General features: G+C 35.1%; 1 protein-coding gene and 1 non-coding gene across 3 annotated transcripts in view; one reads left to right on the plus strand and one right to left on the minus strand.

Moving 5' to 3' along the window:
* Window positions 1-17,083, minus strand: part of CASP8AP2 (caspase 8 associated protein 2) — a 35,060-nt gene that overhangs the window by 1,671 nt on the left and 16,306 nt on the right. For both annotated transcript variants that reach the window (XM_070376591.1, XM_070376592.1), the window contains exons 3-10: window positions 14,218-14,286; window positions 12,057-12,157; window positions 11,425-11,499; window positions 10,450-10,565; window positions 6,493-8,711; window positions 2,826-5,955; window positions 1,670-1,769; window positions 915-1,001 (exon numbers count right to left, since the gene is read on the minus strand). In XM_070376591.1, the coding sequence (XP_070232692.1) occupies window positions 945-1,001; window positions 1,670-1,769; window positions 2,826-5,955; window positions 6,493-8,711; window positions 10,450-10,565; window positions 11,425-11,499; window positions 12,057-12,157; window positions 14,218-14,286 (5,867 nt within the window). In that variant the 3' untranslated portion in view covers window positions 915-944. The remainder of the gene's footprint in view (window positions 1-914; window positions 1,002-1,669; window positions 1,770-2,825; window positions 5,956-6,492; window positions 8,712-10,449; window positions 10,566-11,424; window positions 11,500-12,056; window positions 12,158-14,217; window positions 14,287-17,083) is intronic.
* LOC138989301 (U7 small nuclear RNA) lies at window positions 12,413-12,476 on the plus strand. Its single transcript, XR_011465534.1, has one exon. It is a non-coding gene; the product is annotated as a U7 small nuclear RNA (small nuclear RNA).

Here is a 17,083-nt window from a genome sequence, read left to right on the forward strand (position 1 = left end):
ATAGTAATTCATACTAAGTTTAAGAACAGATTTTTATAACTCAAAAATATTCAGAATCCTCACAATGAGATCAATGTCCAAATATGGTTTTTATTAAGATTTACCTATAAAGTTGGGTGTTTTGGATTCAAATAACTATGACTACAAATCAACTGAAAAATAGTGATTTGTTAAATATCTTTACAGTTTTCCTTATAGAAAAATCCAAAATAGTTAGGCAACTGGCCTAGGCCTTAAAGAAAAAAATCTGATACGTATTGCCTTAATAAATCTGTACAAGAATGGCTTAAAGAAACATGTTTGTGTACATTATTAATAATTTAATGTGGTAAATTGTGTCACCTCTTCAGATGACAATGGATTTCATGTTTTTAAATGTATGTTTTGTATTTAAAGTATTTTAGCACTCAATTAAAAATGAGAAAAATGTTAAATTACAGTGACTGCACAGACTTCACTGGCTATGAAATACACTGCTATTCAAGAATGTTTTCTTTTCTTTCTTTTGGCTGCACCATATGGCACACAGGATCTTATTTCTCCGACCAGGGATCGAACTGAGGCCCCCTGAAGTGGAAGCACAGAGTCTTAACCCCTGGGCCTCCAGGGAATTCCCTCAAGAATGTTTTCTTTTCTTTATCTATAAAAATTTATCAATCATCAAATGGATTTGCCCCCGCCTTAGACTCATGAGCATACAGAAGGTGGAGGAGAGAGGCTATCCTAATCTAACTGCAGCAGGCTTCACTGAGCACGTCCCACCTTCTAAGATAGGTGACTTAGAAGACTTTATGAGCAATCATCCTCCAACCTGTGACTGAAGCATGAGCTCAACTGGATGTCTGTCACCCACCACTCACATCTTCAGTGACTAACAGGCCATTAACCGAATAGGTACTGTGTCAAACACTTACTTTACTAGCCTCCTACAGTGTAACCATTAACTACCTGCATTTGGACTTTTCAAAGAGCTTCATTAGCTGCTGGAATCTTTCTGAGACCTGAAAAATTTTAAAATGAGGGTTAATTGTAAATATTGAGATAATATATTTTTGTATCTTTGATGAATATTTTCATAAAACATCTAAAATAAATAAATTTTTTTAAAAATAAAAAAAATAAAGTCAGCCTTCTGATTTGTGGAAAAAAAAAAGAAAACATTTAAAGACAGAGAAAGCTACCCTTAATAATAATGGTAAAGTAATGTTTCGAAAAACAAAGTATCTTCATAATAAAGGTAACTGCTATTTAACTTTTCAATATTAAACTTTCTTAAGCAAGAAAGTATCATTACAAAATTGCTTGAGATCAAATAAGTAAATGGTAAAATGACAGAAAAAAGAATTAGGATTGTTTCAAATTTCTTCCACATTCACCAAGCTTTTAACAGTTCTACCTGAAGAACATGAAGAACCATACTTTTTTTTTTTTGGCCCCACTGTGCAGCTTGCAGGACCTTGGTTCCCCAACCAGGACTGAATCCACACCCTTGGTAATGAAAGTACAGAGTCCTATCTACTGGATGACGAGGGAATTCTCCAAAGAGCAATACTTTTAAAGACATTAGCTAATAAATATATATTTATTTTAAACACATTAAAAATAAAATCCAAGTATTTAGAATAGTACCATCTGTGAAACAATAGAGATGTAAAATTTGGGTAGTTACCTGATATGGATTTTTATTCAACTTAGCAGCTAAATGAGTAAATGTTTTCAATGATGGCCCTTTTTTCTGACATTCCAATAAAATTTCCCGGTCATCATTTCTGAAGGGGGAAAAAATGTTTAATTAGTTTCTGTAAGTTAGAACAGAAAGGTAAAAAAAAGTCCACTTTCTTAATATCTACTAATAAGAATTGGCATTTTTGTTAAAACTCATCAAAAAAGGAAAAGTGTATATACTCAAATAATGGACAATGGTTATCTGAGAGATAAGATTATAGATGATTTTAATCTTTGAGTTCATACATATTTTCCAAATTTTCTAAAACAAATACACTAATGTATTTTCTAACAATAAGAATGAAAGATTTCCTTAAAATTCTACCTGTAGTGTGTAAATAGTACTAATAAAGTTAGGGCCCAAACGTGATCACAGACTTAATAGGTGAGAAGAACCAAAAAGTAATATAGAATTCAGATCTTCTGATCCCTAGAGCTTTGCTTTTTCTACATGGTCTGAACCAATGTTTGTTATTACAATCTCTGAGATTTTACCATCTACAGGTTACCTGAAATGAAAGCATGGAGGACTGAGGTATTAAAACTGATCCCAATTTCAAGAAAATTCAGTATCATTATACACTCTAGCCAGCCTGGAGATCATGTTCCTCTAGCTTAATGATTCACAACTGTGGTTGCCTTTACATCTGAAATGCGGTCTTTACATCTGCATTTTTAAGTTCACATTAAAATACAACAAAACTTATAAAACTTTTTTTTGAAACTTCTAATTTCAGGGGAAAACTCAAATTACTCACACTTTTTGTCCTATTCACCACCTGTCATTCCTCCTTTCTAAAGAAAATTTGTGTACACTAGGTCCCTTATGAGTGAAAGATTTCTTTTTTCCATTGAAAAAGTGAGGTAAACATAGTGAAAAGTTCTGTCCATCATGCCAGTACACATCCCTGGTCAACAACCACTGCTCTAGACTGTTCTACAGTACAGCTGGGCTGTATCCTAGAGTGTATTTTCTACCAACTTTGGCCATTTTTGAAGTGATCCCTTTACGTATTTTAAGTTGGGATAAAACTATGACATGATAGATTTCTGGTGTCTCAAAATTTCCCGGTGATTTAATAGTCTCTTAAGATTCTTACCTTGTCCACGAAACTATAATTTCTCCCTTCTTTTTAATAACATTCTTTGCAGAAAGGCTTGTAAAAGAAGTGGCAGACGCTGCTGATGCATCCTTAGTCCCTGGGCTTTCCTTTAAAGATGAGGGGTCTTTAGTCACTGAAGGGGCCTTTTTCTTACTGGCTTTCCTTCGATGAGCATTACCATTCTCACCAGAGTCTTGGGTAATTTTTTTGGTCTTTTCCCTACTGGTTAAGTCTGTTTCCTTTCTCTGTTTTTTCTGAGAAGAAGGATTTAGATCAGAAAGATTTCTTCTCTTTTTGTGAGGGTTATCCAACATCCCAGGCAACTCTGAACTGTTGGAATTCAATGCTGACTCTGAGTTTAAATCATCCTTTTTCACTTCATCCAAACTGGAAGCTTCCAAGGTTAGATCGATACAGGCCTCCTCAATGACGCATTCCAAAGGCCTGTTCGCCACCTGCACATTTTCTTCCTTCGAGTTATCTTCATCGACACATATCACTGGACACCCCAAGTCTTCAACAACTATAGCAGGATGGTTACCTTCATTTTTACTGTCACTTGAAACATCTTGTGTCAAATCAATAAAAGTATCAACAGTTTCAGGCTGCATATTGTCTAATACTGGAGCATTTTGATCCACACTACTTCCAGAACATCCCAACTGATCAATATTTAAAACTGTTACTTTTACTAATTCCCCCAACTTTTTGGTCTCGGTGACTGGATCTTTTGTGAGGTCTATACATGTGCTTGGAAGATGATCCTCAACAGAATGTGGAATTTCTTCCACTGGAGGCAATTCTTCAATGCTTTCAGGCACTTTTGGTTCCCATACTTGATGCAACTTCAAACATTCTTCAGCCTCTTCGGTACTTTGACTCACTTTACCTGAAGCATCTTTAAGAAATTCATATATGTCAGGAACTTCTGTTTGTATCACACAGTCTTGTTCCTCATGAACTAATCTGCCATCAACATTCTTACTGGAATTTTTCAGTTCCTCCACAGATTTAAAAACTCTGTTCTGACATGAAATATATTCTTCCTCCACTGCTTCATCAGCTTCCTTTTCCACTCTCGGCAGATATTCATCAGCCACTGTATTCTGTACAAGAGTAGGGGAGGTAGATGGTGCCGCACGCCGAATTTTCACGATGAAGTGATCGTTGGACTTTTCCATTATGACAGCGTGCATGGGGAGGTTAGGGTGGTACTGAAAGCCTGGAGCAACAGGCCGGCTTGTCCATGATGAAGAACAACTTGATTTACTGCTTGAATTATCAGACTCCAGGGCTAAATGAATATCCTGTTCAGATGCGTCCTCTTCCTCCAGTAAGGCATCCTCACTAAAATGGGCACTAATAACTTCTTCAGGTGTTGAATTAGACAAAGCTTCTGGCTTTAAAAAACTGAGATGGCCATCTGACTTCAGAGGCGATGGTACTGTTAAAGAGACGGCTAGATCCTCAAGAAGTATGGAAGAAATGTAGGGCTTGCTCTTTTCTGAACCACATACATTATCTTTACTTAAAGCTATGTTAGTGGACACTTCGAACATACAATTTTCATCCAACACATCCGGATGAACTGGCAATGAAAGCCCTGAAGACAGAGATGGACCTTTCTCAGATGACAGTAAGGACCAGTTGTCATCACTGATTATCTTAGGGCAGGGAGAAACCACCCCTGAAACGAGCTCTTCAGTTGTACAAGCTGGTATAGATTCACATTTGAGACTCTCTAGCAGCTGTTTCTCTGGTGTCTTTAACTCCCACTCACTTTTTTCATTACAGTTAACACTGCTGTCCAAAAGATCAGAACCTTGCAACAAACTTTTAAATATCTCTCCCATCTGTGCATCACTCACTAAATTAAATGTAAGGCTAGACGCCTGCTGTTCAGTAAGAATCTCAAAACTGCGTTCTGGCTTCAAAGGCACAAGCTGGGATGTCTGGGTATCCTCTGTGGCGCTACCTTCAATTTTTCCTGGCTTTGGGGTGCTCAGGCAGTTTGGCTCCAAGGAATGCGCTTCAGATTGAGGATTCTTCATATTATCAAAGGAAGTGTTAGCAGTCTTTTTAATGTCATGCTTTATTGTGTTACTATTGGAATTCTTTTGCTCTTGATGTTTTTCCTCAGATTTTTTACAACCTACTGAATACTTAGAAGAACCATAATCTTCTGATTTGGGGGATTTCTCTTTCAACATTTCTTTGCCCAAGTTGTTTATATTCCCCTTCTGACAGTGTGAAGATCGTGCTTTCTCTTTACTTTTCTTTTCAAGCTTTCCTTCGTCACTATCACTGCCAACATTCATGGAGTCACAAAACTTTACAAAGATTTTCTTAAGTTTTGTAAACAAATAATCGAGCTGTTCATCTACAAATTTCCACAATTTTTTTTTCATATCTGGCAGCTGCTGTTCAAATAAACGATCCACGATGCCATTCTTTTTAACTTGCTTGAGTTTGGATTCTATAACATCACAGAGATTCTTCTGTAAAGTAGTCACTGACTTAGATATTTTGGACAAGTCCAGGTATTTAATTAGTGATGTAAAACTCAAAATTGCTGACTCAATAATTCTATGAAATTGTATTAATGAAAATTTTACCTTGAATTTCATATAATTTTTCCTTACATGTTTTCTTATCATTCGTAACATGTGCATAATCTCTCGGACAGAAGAGGGTGTGACGATGATTGGAACTATTTTTTCCAGGCTGGAAGTGCTCATTGACCTCTCTTTCTTCTCTGTTTTTGAAGATCTGCTAGATTCACTTTGTCTTCTGTTCCATCTGCTTTTGGTCTGATGCATTTTCATAGAGGATATCTTCCTATTGTCTTTATCCAAACGCACAGAGCTTTTCCTACTTTCTGGGCTAGTTTTTGTGTTCTGCACTTCTGTAGAAGCTCTTGGTTTGGCACTTTTGTCAAAACTTCTTTGTGGTTCAGGTTTTTCATTGTCACTTATAATTTCTCCTTCTTCTAATTCATCTAAAGATGAATTCTTATGGGAGTCTGCTTCTGCAAATTTGTCAGATTTGCATATTGGCTTTTGATTTTCCTTGTTGAGATCAGACTGACTCATGGAGGTAGAATGAGCTGAATTTGGTAGAAACACATCTGTGAAAGAGAAAAGCATAGTATTGCCACATGACCAATCAGTGTTTGTCATTTAACATTTCCACGTTAAATATAACAAAAAATTAAATGTTGAGGCAATTTGTTATTTTAATAGCTTTTTTTAAAAAAAAGCAGAATGTTAATGTCTAACACTTATCATATGATTCATCTTTACTGGTCTGAGAAGGTGCCTGATAATGATAGTGCAGTTTGATCATTTGGGTAACCAGCAAAACCAACTGTTCATTTCTTGATGTTAGCAGCATCATCTACTCTATGCCATTTGATGATGGTTTTTAAATAAGAAGTATCTGAAAACAGGCAAAGAATATTTGAAACAATCTGTCCCACCATTCTCTTTTTTGTATAAATAAGCATTACCTAAATCTAGACTAAAGGCTCAATGTACATTACTAGTTAACAATAGAGGTCTAAACACTAGTTATATTATCAAATAAAAAGCATTAATTCATCTTGCTGGTGTATTTTTACATTCTCACATACAGATAAATTATAGAAGATAATATAAAGTATTACCTTTATGATTATTATTATATAATGGAACTTGAGATGCACTTTCCAGTCTAAGAACTTTTGCTACAGGTCTCACTGGACTATTCAGAGGACTGATGGCTTCTGGAATAGGTCTCAGTTGATTAAAGTCAATGCTCAGAACTGAGTTCTCATCATCATGATATACTGAGTTTGTTTCACCAACTTCCACTGTGTCATCCATTAACTCAGTCTGCTGAAGTGAAGATTCTGGAGTCTCTCTAGGTAAGCAAGGATCCAAATGACAAGACTTATTCTCAACCAGTGGTGGGTCTACAAGAGAAGGCTCAAGTTTTGGTGTACCACCTTCTGAAAGGACGGCTGGCAGAATGTCAGTTTCTTCAACTGAAGGCTGCAAAATGCTTTCACTGGATTTGGTCACATTTGTTGAAAAAGCCTCCTTCATTTCTGCCTCTTCAGAAATACTACAAGAATTTAAGTCACTGTTTCTTTTGCTATCCAATTCCAAGCCAACGTTCTGAGAAACATTTGTCTGTACTATGTCTATTTTCACAGGAACTGCTGCCCTGGCACCATTAACAGTCTGTTTCATTTCTGTGGATGAAGATAACGAAGATTCTGATGGTTCCATTTCCACAGGTGCTGAGAAGGAAGTCTCTGTGCCACATATGGGTGTGTCACAAGGCACAGTATTCTCCACAGATGCAACAGACAAACTATTTTCTTCTACTTTCCGTTCTGAAATACTGGTCCTGGGTTGAAATGCTGCTGTAAGAGCATCCTTTGGTTCCAATAACTCAGATTTGGTTTCCTCTGTGATATGGTCACTGACAGAGGGAACACATGTCACAGTCTTAGCCTGCACCAACGACTCAGAATCACATATGTCACAGGATTGGGGAGGATCCGTTATTGTATGCTGATTATCCTGAGAAACAGGCTGCTTTTTAGCAGGAGAAAGAGTTAAGTTCAATTTTTCCATAAAGCTCAACTTTAAGTCTTTGTTTTGTGGTTCATTTAGGGCACTCTCAGCTCTAACTGCTGGCTCCTTATTATTTGCTCCTTCAGAAACATCATTGTTAGAGACTTCCCCTTTATCATTTTTTGGCTCATTCTGTCTCTTTAAGTCTGCGGTGGTTTTCTTAGTTTCTTTGTTAGTCTTCTGCAAATGTCCTGGAGGTACTCTTTCTTCATTTCTGATATGCTTATTTTCTTCTTTGTTCTCTCGTTCCCTTTTCCTCTTTTCTTCAGTTCTGTGCCTTTCTGCTCTGAAAGGTGCATTTTCCCGCTGGTGCACAGAATCAACTTCTGTGGAATCAATGTGTTTGTGAGTTCTACTGGCTAAAAGAGAAGACGGACATCTTCCTTCTTGAAAACTATGATTACTTACAGCCCTGTCTCTTTTACAATCTTCCCAGCCTCTTCTCTCCTCTAGATGGTATTTATTTGAATTGTGTGAAGACTTTGATGGTTCATTTTTGGAATGTGGAAGCACCGCTCGTTCAGATCTTCTCCAATGATCCTGGCCTTTCCCTACTGATTTTGACTTCTGATCAACTTTTCTTTCTTCTTTGTCTTGTGATTTAAGTTCTCTTCTATTTACATTTTGTGATCTTTCACTTTGTCTTTCGAGTTTTTTGTCACTTTGAGATTCTAGTCGAGTGTGTGACTTGTCTCTAGAGCTTTCTTTCTCCCAAGAAGAGCTGATGCGTTCATTTTTATAATCTAAATCCGTGTTACTTTTCAACTTTGCAGTTTTGCTTTCAGCCTTTGGTTCACCTTTACCATATTTCTCAGGATGTCCTTGTAGCCTTTGACTGGCCTCTGTGTTCCTCGGTTCACCATCACCATAGCTAGTGCTCAAGTCTTTTCGTATTCTGTCAGTCCCCCGGTTGTACTGGCTATGTCGACTATCTTTCCTTCCTCTTCTATGATCCTCATTTGAATTGCTCTCACCAACCTGATAATGGAAACGTGACCAAATGCCATTGGTGGAGTGTTTTTCAACAGATGTAGGCAAATGCAAAGTGCTCTTTTTTTCACAGTGTGATTTTCCTTCCTTTTCATGGTTTGGCAGTGAAGTGCTGTAATGTACATCTTTAGAAACATCACTTTTCACTCTGTGATCAGTCTTTGAAGAGTCATCCAAATGGGGAGATCTGGATTTAAGATCTTTTGTTTTAACTAGATCTGATGTCCTTGAAGTTTTATGATTATTCCGAAAATGTGGAAACTCTGACAGTCTATTGAGAAATAGAAATATACACCAAAAACAAGGTTAATTCCTTTTTAATAATCCAAGGTTTAATCACATGTGATACACTTTAAAATTGGGGGTCCACATACCGGCAAAACTAATTTTACTTTGTAAAAAAGAAAAAGTATAAGAATTTACCAGTTTCCAATGTAATGGATAAGTTTTTAAAATAAGGAACTCTCTTTCATTTATTTTGCTCAAATAAAGCCTGAAGGACCTCTCAGTTCTCTCCCAGCACTTGCCAATGTCATTCAGATTTCCTTCACTACAGGAGAAAGAAAAGAAGGGAGGGAAGGAAGAGTGGCAGGAAAAAAGAGGAGAAGAGGTGGGATGGGGTAGTTCTGTGATAGATGACCTAAGTTGTCCTTTACAAAGTATCCTGTGGCTTTAATATTAAGAAGTGAGAAACCAGAGGCTGGAAGGAGCAAGAGGTGATAAACAGTTTTGAGCACAGAGACCACTGCCAGTTTAGCTGAGAGGTGATGGGTAGCAGTGACAGTAGAAATAGGAGAGAAATGAATGAGTTGAGAGAATACAGACATAAAAATCAACAGGACATGGTAATGAATTGGATCTGAAGGATGACAAAGAGCTAAGTGTCACTGATGACTCCAAGGCAGGGTGCCTGCAAGTCCTAGTTTGCCAAGTAATATCAGTGTAATTACTAACAGCACTTCCTTCTACTCTCAAAAGTATCCTGGTTTGGGCAATAAATTAAATGGTCATTCTATCCTTCAGTCTCTCTAGCTTGCACCAGCTGAATAAATGTTGGGGAATCCACTAAGCAAGGAACAATGGAATGGGTTCAATCTTGAATTCAGTTTTGGATGAGGTAATTTTGAAAATTTTGTACAGATGTAAAGTAGTTATCTACATATAAATGGAACTGACTAGTACAAGTAAGATTACATCAAAAGAAAATACTGAAAGAGAAAGGAAAGTAAAGATATAGCTTTGAAGAAAACCAACTTCACCAGAAAAATAAGTCTCAAGTTAGGAAGAAAACTAAGGATCATGAAACCCAAAGGGAGAAACTATTTCAAGAAAAAAGGGTCAACTATGTCAAATTGTGTGTAAAGACAAGTTAAAATGAGAAGTCAAAACTAGATGATGAATTTAGTGGTAGTCACAGGAGGAAAAGGTCAGAGTGGACTGGGTTCGAGAGTGAGTAGAAATGGGAGGTGGAGAAACAGAGATAGCAAATTTCGATAACTGTTTTGGAGGTTTGGACTATCAAGGAGAAGAGATGCAATTCTCTGAAGCCAAATACTGCCCCAAACAAAAAAAAAAAAGTGAGAGACAGAGAGAGAGAAATTAAGTAGAAAATCTATTTCAGAGGAAAAAGAATATATAATTGAGAGATATTTTAAGAGTTGTCTATGACAGAATGTATAACACAGACATCCCCCTTGTATTTTAGTAATTTGGTGGGCCCCTTCTGGAACCCATGACATACACCATCATCTTCTCAGGATCAAAGAATATCAGAACAAGATCCCAGTATATTATAAAACTGGATACATTCAGAGAGGTATGTGGCAATATTCTATTACTAATCATACAGAAATCATTATGACAATATATTATTAGAATATTATCTCCTCTCAGTGAAACCTTAAAAATTTAACAAAATGCATGATTTTCATTATCTTTTCAAAGTTAAAAATATTCCACATAGCAATATTCATGTAATTTACAAACATATCCACATCCCTCAATCATACCTTTGGTGAAGATTATTTATTTCTTCATCCTTGCGGTTTATTTCCACTCTGGCTGTTTTGATAAGTGCTGAGATATTTTTCTTAAGGGACTGGTTTTCATTTTTTAAGCTAAAATTCTAAACATCATAAAATATATTTAGTAAAGTATGTATCTATGGAATAAACCACTGTTTATAATAGCTATTGATTACTGAATGCTAACTACATGCTAGGCATGACTTATTTTATTTTATGAAATTCTCATAGTCATAGGAGGAGTACAGTGATGCTCATTATACAAATGGGGAGTTTGAGATTCAGAGAAGAAACTGGCACCAAAGAAAGGCTATTTAAAATGAAACAATTTAAAAGAGGAATCAAAATGAAAAACCAATAAATAAACAGAAAAAAAGTTCTGCCTGGGTCATTATTTTGGAAATTATAAAATTTGTGTTATATTTAATAACTGGAAGTTTAAGTTGAAATAATATACTAATTCTTAGGTGAACAAAGAATGAATTGAGGACTGACTGGCTCTTTGGGAGAAAGGGAAAAGAAAAAGAAACAACTATCAAAACATAAAAATCAGAACAGGACATTCCTGATTCTGCAGCATAACAAAAAAAGTCACTCTGGCAAAAACTGTGAGGGTACCACCATTTTCCCCCATCAGTCATTCTAATCTTGGCTCCTCAAGCCATTCTTTTAAACCACCTATACAATCAAAATTTTCTATTCTTTAACTATTAACTAGTCTAGCAACAGTTATTTAATCATTGGACAATATCATTGAACAAATCAAGCAGTTTTATCAGTTTCATTGACACTGGAAATAATGCATATTTGGCCAGATTTGATATTTCACATAATACTTTGAAAAAAAGTTTCCTTATAATCTGTCAATCCTTTAGCATTTTAATTTCTAACAAAGAATTTTACTAAATTTTTATTTTAAAGGCTAATAAGGCAAAAATAAAATATTCATTATAATTCTACCTGTGTCTGTATTTCTTTAAACTTTTTCATCAGCTCTTTCATTTGCAGCTGACATTTTCCATATTCTGCCTGCAACTGTAAAATACAAGAAGATCAAGCATCATTTTAAATTTTTTTTTTAACTTAAATGACATTTCAAAATATTTAAAATTTTGTAAATCAACTCACAAAATAGAGTAAATGAGGTCTATTTCTATTAACAGGTATTTAGTTAGATTACTGGTTTTTAAGTTAGGCCTGCCAATAATGTTACTTTCTTTAGTTTCACATTCAGTCTCCAAACTTTAAATTCAAATAAGGTAGAAAGAAATTTGCCTGCATGAAGTCTTGGGACAATTTATAATGTAGTACAAATCATAAAAAGACAAAATGTTTTATCACACTGATTTACCTGTTGAGATTTTACATAGATACTTAAATTTAATTAAGCAAAATTATAACTACATTTAGCCAAACATTCAGAAGACACTGTTTCAAAGCAGATTGGAAGGCAGAAACTGATGTAAATGTTCTTTTAGTCTAAGAGCTACTTCTCAAACATAGAATGCCTATTCAGAAGTTAGCCAATGCCTGCATTTCAGGAGATATCAAAGCACAAAATAACCGTTGTTCATAATTCTGGTAATCCATACATCATTATATGTTGCCTCCTTTGCAGTTCCTTCTTCAGTCAGGATTTCTTCATATAAATCCAAACAATTCCTGGATGGTACAGAGGATTTGGATGCACTGTCTAAAACAAAGAAGAAACCCTTCCATTAAAATAAGTATTTCCAGATTTGATAAAATCCTATAAAAACTCCGGCATTTTTCTAAGAAATGGGAAAAACAATCCTAAAATATGTATGGAACCACAAGACTGCAAATAACCACAGCAATCTTGAGAAAGAAGATGAAGGAAGGAGGCATTACACTTCCTGATTTCAAACTATAATACAACACTGTAGTAATCAAAAGTATATTTTTATAGGAATAAGAACAAACACATAAGTGCTACAGCTCTTTTACAATTTGTCTAGCAGGTTTTCTGGTCCACACCAGAAAATACCCCCATGGGGAAAAAAAAAAAAAAAAAACAGATACAGAGATCAGTGGAACGGAATAGAAAGCCCAGAAATAAAGGCAGGCATGTACAGTCACAGGCAGCTAGGTGGTAAAGAATCTGCCTGCAACACAGGAGACCTGGGTTTGATCCTGGGTCAGGAAGATCCATTAGAGAAGAACATGGCAACCCACTCCAGTATTCTTGCCTGGAGAATCCTATGGACAGAAGAGCCTGGCAGACCACAGTCCATACGGTTGCAAAGAGTTAGACACGACTGAAGTGGCTTCGCAGGCAGGCACACGTATACGGTCCCAGCTTATGACAAAGGAGCCAAGAATATACAATGGGGAAAGGATAGTCCCTTCAATAGATGGTGCTGGGAAAACTGGACAGCCACAAGCAAAAGAAAGAAAGTAGACCCTTATATTTATATAGCACACACAGAAATCAACTCGAATTAAAAACTTGAATTTAAAATCTGCAACCATACTTAATATCTTATAATAACCTATAATGGAAAAGAAGACAAAAAAAGAATATATCTCTATCTAACTGAATCACTTTACTGTATACCTGAAACTAACAAAACAATGTAAGTCAAGTATATTTCAATAAAGGGAACTGCCTGGCAGTCCACAAGTTAAGACTACATGCTTTCAATGCAGGGGGCACAGGTTCCACTCCTGACGGGAGAATTAAAATCCCATAAGCCCGGCAGAGGGGCCAAAAAAAAAAAAAAAATTAAAAACTGAAATGTATGGAAAAAGAGACTAAAAATGGTTACCAAGGGCTAGGGGTGGGGAAAAAGAGATATTGATCAAACTCTTTCAAGTTTGTGGACAAGTACAAACTAGCATCCAGCTATAAGATTATTAAGTTCCGGGGATATCATGTACAGCATAGTGATTATAGTTAATAACACTATTTTATATAATCAAAAATTGCTGAGAGTAATCTTAAAGAGATGGTAATCATGTGATGCTATACAGGTGTTAGCTAATGCTATGGTGGTAACCATTTCATAATATTTAAGTGAACAATATTTATGTGTTGATAAAATAACATACTATACATTTTTAAACCTACTTAATATTATAAGTCAGTTATATCTCAATAAAACTAGGGTAAAAAAAGAAAAATATACATGTTAAGCGTTTTGATATAGTGTCTACCTCTACCCAAAGAGCTATACATTTCTCCATCTTTTGTATTTCATCTAAATCTATACTAATTTCAGATTAGAACTGGAAAACCACTTTACCTAAAACAAATTTGTCAACAAATCAGACGTAAAGATCATATTTGTTTGAAGCTTTGAAAAATTTGATTGCAGAAGTTTTCTCAATTAGACAGGTCATTAGACTCTGCATATTATACTCATACTGATTCATTTGAAAATATATATAGTACCTACCCTTTTCAAAAGAGTTCTTATATCACGTAGCCTGTAACAGTGTGTAAGGTAATATATGTAGTCACCACTACCAGCTTTATTTTCAATGGTACAAAATACTCTTCCATAAGGTCTGATTAAATCTGACACCCAGATGAAAAACAAACCTAAGGGCTAATTTTTTCACCAATAAAGATTTGGGTGAAAAATAGTTACCTGAGTACAATCACTTCAAAGAAAAGGCAAACTGTTGAGAAGCTATGAGTTATGCCAGGAATTGGTAACAACAAAATAAACACTTCCAACAGACTGACCAAACAAAATGAGACAGTAGTTTGTTACAGAATTTACATACCAGAACCAGCACTGTCCAACCCAGCATATATGTCCAAAGAACCTTCATCATTATTTTTAAGAGGAGAAGCTGGGAAAAAAAAAAAAATCAAAGACTAGTTAAAACTGACTCTGTGTACTTAGTGAAGTTTTTCCATTTCTACTCTGAAGGACCAGAAAAGGAGTATCAGTCTTGTGCCAAAAAAGAAAACTGTTTAGAAGCTTTTGTACGTCCTTATAAACATGCACATCTTAGTACATAGATACAGACTTAAAAACTCACTTTCAAAACCATACTAGTCAGAAGATTCCCAATCCAGTATCAGAACAATCTTCCTGCAAAAATAAAAACTCTAAACAAAATACTAAAAGCTAACTTTAGTTAATGCTCTATCACTGGATTTACTGTGCAATCATTTCACAATATATACAAATATGGAATTATTATACTGTACATCTGAAATTACTGTAATATTATATGTAAACTGTAGCTAAATTGAAAAAAAAAAAGCTATCTGAAGAACTAAAGAGCAATCCAAAGCAGGCAAAAACTGGAGAGGAGATGACCCCTGCAAAAAGCAATGAATTCCTACCCCCCCTTTTTTTTTTGTTTAACAAGTTTTTGTGCAAAGATAAGCCCTAGTTGGAGCCACAGCAGGCAGAGAAACTCAAATGGACACTTCTAGTCCTAATAACTTGAAGAACTAGAGAAAAAATTTTGGGGGTGATAAGAGCAACTAGAAAGAGGAAATCCAAAGAGCCACAGAAGACTCCCCAAATTGTGCCCAAATCTGAATAACACAAGTAAAGGTTAAAACTCCCAGGAGTCCAGCTAAAACCTAAAAAATCTCTGTAGCTAAACAGAGATTTCAGCTACTGTTCACCACAGGGAAGACAGAAGATCAAGTTCAGTTGAGATAAATGCCTGCTAAAATCAAAACACTAGCACTTTTCAGAGGAATATAACAGAATCATATATCTCAAACATTTACAATGTCCTAAACGCAATTCAAAATTTATCAAAGGAAATCTTGGTAGACAAATAAAAACAACTCCAAAACCAAATGAAAATTCTAAAACTGAAACTACAATATCTAAGGTAAAAAGATTCAACAGAAGAGGCGGTGAGCTTGAAGACAGATCAATAAATTATCCAATTGCAAGACTAGAGGAAAAAATATTTTTAAAAAGATCACTTACTAACCTATAGAATATCCCGAGTTCTCACATACTATATACCTGGAGTCCCAGAAGAAAAGAGACAACGGGGAGGAAAGTGATGCTAGAAGGATGCTAGAGAATACTAGAAGGACAAAAACGGTAAATAACTGAGTAAATACAAAAGACTAATATTTCATCTTAATTGGTTTAACTCCTCTTAGTTTATTTAAGATACATACAACAGGCTAAAATAAAAATTACAGCACTGTACCATGGGGTTCGAGACATTTTTAACAAAAAGGGATGGAAGAGGTCAAATGCAACTATATGTACAAGACTCTACATCTTACATAAAGATTCTCACCTTTTAATAACTAGACTATAAAATGTTAAAGATGTATATTGCAGTCCCTTGAGCAACCAATTATAAAAACCACTGCAGAAAGGTATAACCAAAAAGCTAATTTGTAAATCAGAATGAAATTCTAAAATACATTCAAATACTTGAAAAAGGCAAGAAAATCAGAAAGGAAAAAAACTGATGAGACAAACTAAACTTTTAAAATGATAGGTCTAAATCCAATCACAGCAATAAAGGACATTATTGTAGTAACTGATAAAACTGGTATAAAGATGGCAGACTAAATAAAATTATAGAATTAGTGTTAAATTTACTGAAATTGATGATTATGCTGTCTTTATGTAAGAAAACCAACTTTTGCTCGTGAAATATACACTGAAGTATTTGGATGTAAGGTACCATAATGTATACAACTGGTTATCAAATAGGTCAGGGAAAAAACTGTGTGTATGTATGTGTATAAATTAAAAAGTATGTGCACAGTGTTAAAGCCACAGGCATAGGTAAAAGGCTCCTTTCATGTTCTTATTCTTGCAACTTTTCTATAAGTCTGAAACTACAGATATAATAGAAGACAAGTACAAAAATGTTATAGGAATAAAAATGTTTGTGAAATTGTTAACTAGTAAAAATAAAAATGTACACTGTGTATCTGACTATCAAACAATGTATGCATGTGGACAAAAACTTGAGAGAGCAATATACAGAAATGAAAACAGCTATTTCCAGCAAATGAGAATAACAAAATAGTTTTGTCCTTCAAAATAAGAGTTACAGTTGTGATACTTATGAATTAAATCAAAAGTAAAGGTGGTCATTATATTATACTTTCCATTTTTTAATTGGTTTAGAATTTTTCAAAGAAAAAATATTGTAAGACAAATATATAGCAGCATAACAATTTGAAAAAACATCAGCAAAAATAATTAAATGACACCAAAAAACAAATAATGCTATCCAGAGTGGTTATGACGGCCATATTCCATGTGAATCTATTCATGTCTATGGATATTATTTTTTTAAACATATTTTTCCTCATAGTTCAGTTAGCAAAGAATCTGCCTGGAATTAGACCTGGGGTCGATCCCTGTGGCAGGAAGATCCCCTGGAGAAGGAACTGGCAAACCACTCCAGTATTCTTTGCCCGGAGAATCTGATGGACAGAGGAGTTTGGCAGGCTACAGTCCATGGGGTCCAAGAGTCAGACATGATTTAGTGACTAAATCACCATCAAGCAAAAATGGAATTCTACTAGACATGTTTTACAAGTGCCCTTTTCATTCTATAGCATTCATAATTCTGATCAATAAATATACAACTATATCCTCAAAAAATTTAATGAGATTGTCATAGCATAATTAAGACC

The sequence above is a fragment of the Bos mutus genome, chromosome 9, assembly GCF_027580195.1.
Source record: "Bos mutus isolate GX-2022 chromosome 9, NWIPB_WYAK_1.1, whole genome shotgun sequence".
NCBI lineage: Eukaryota > Metazoa > Chordata > Mammalia > Artiodactyla > Bovidae > Bos > Bos mutus.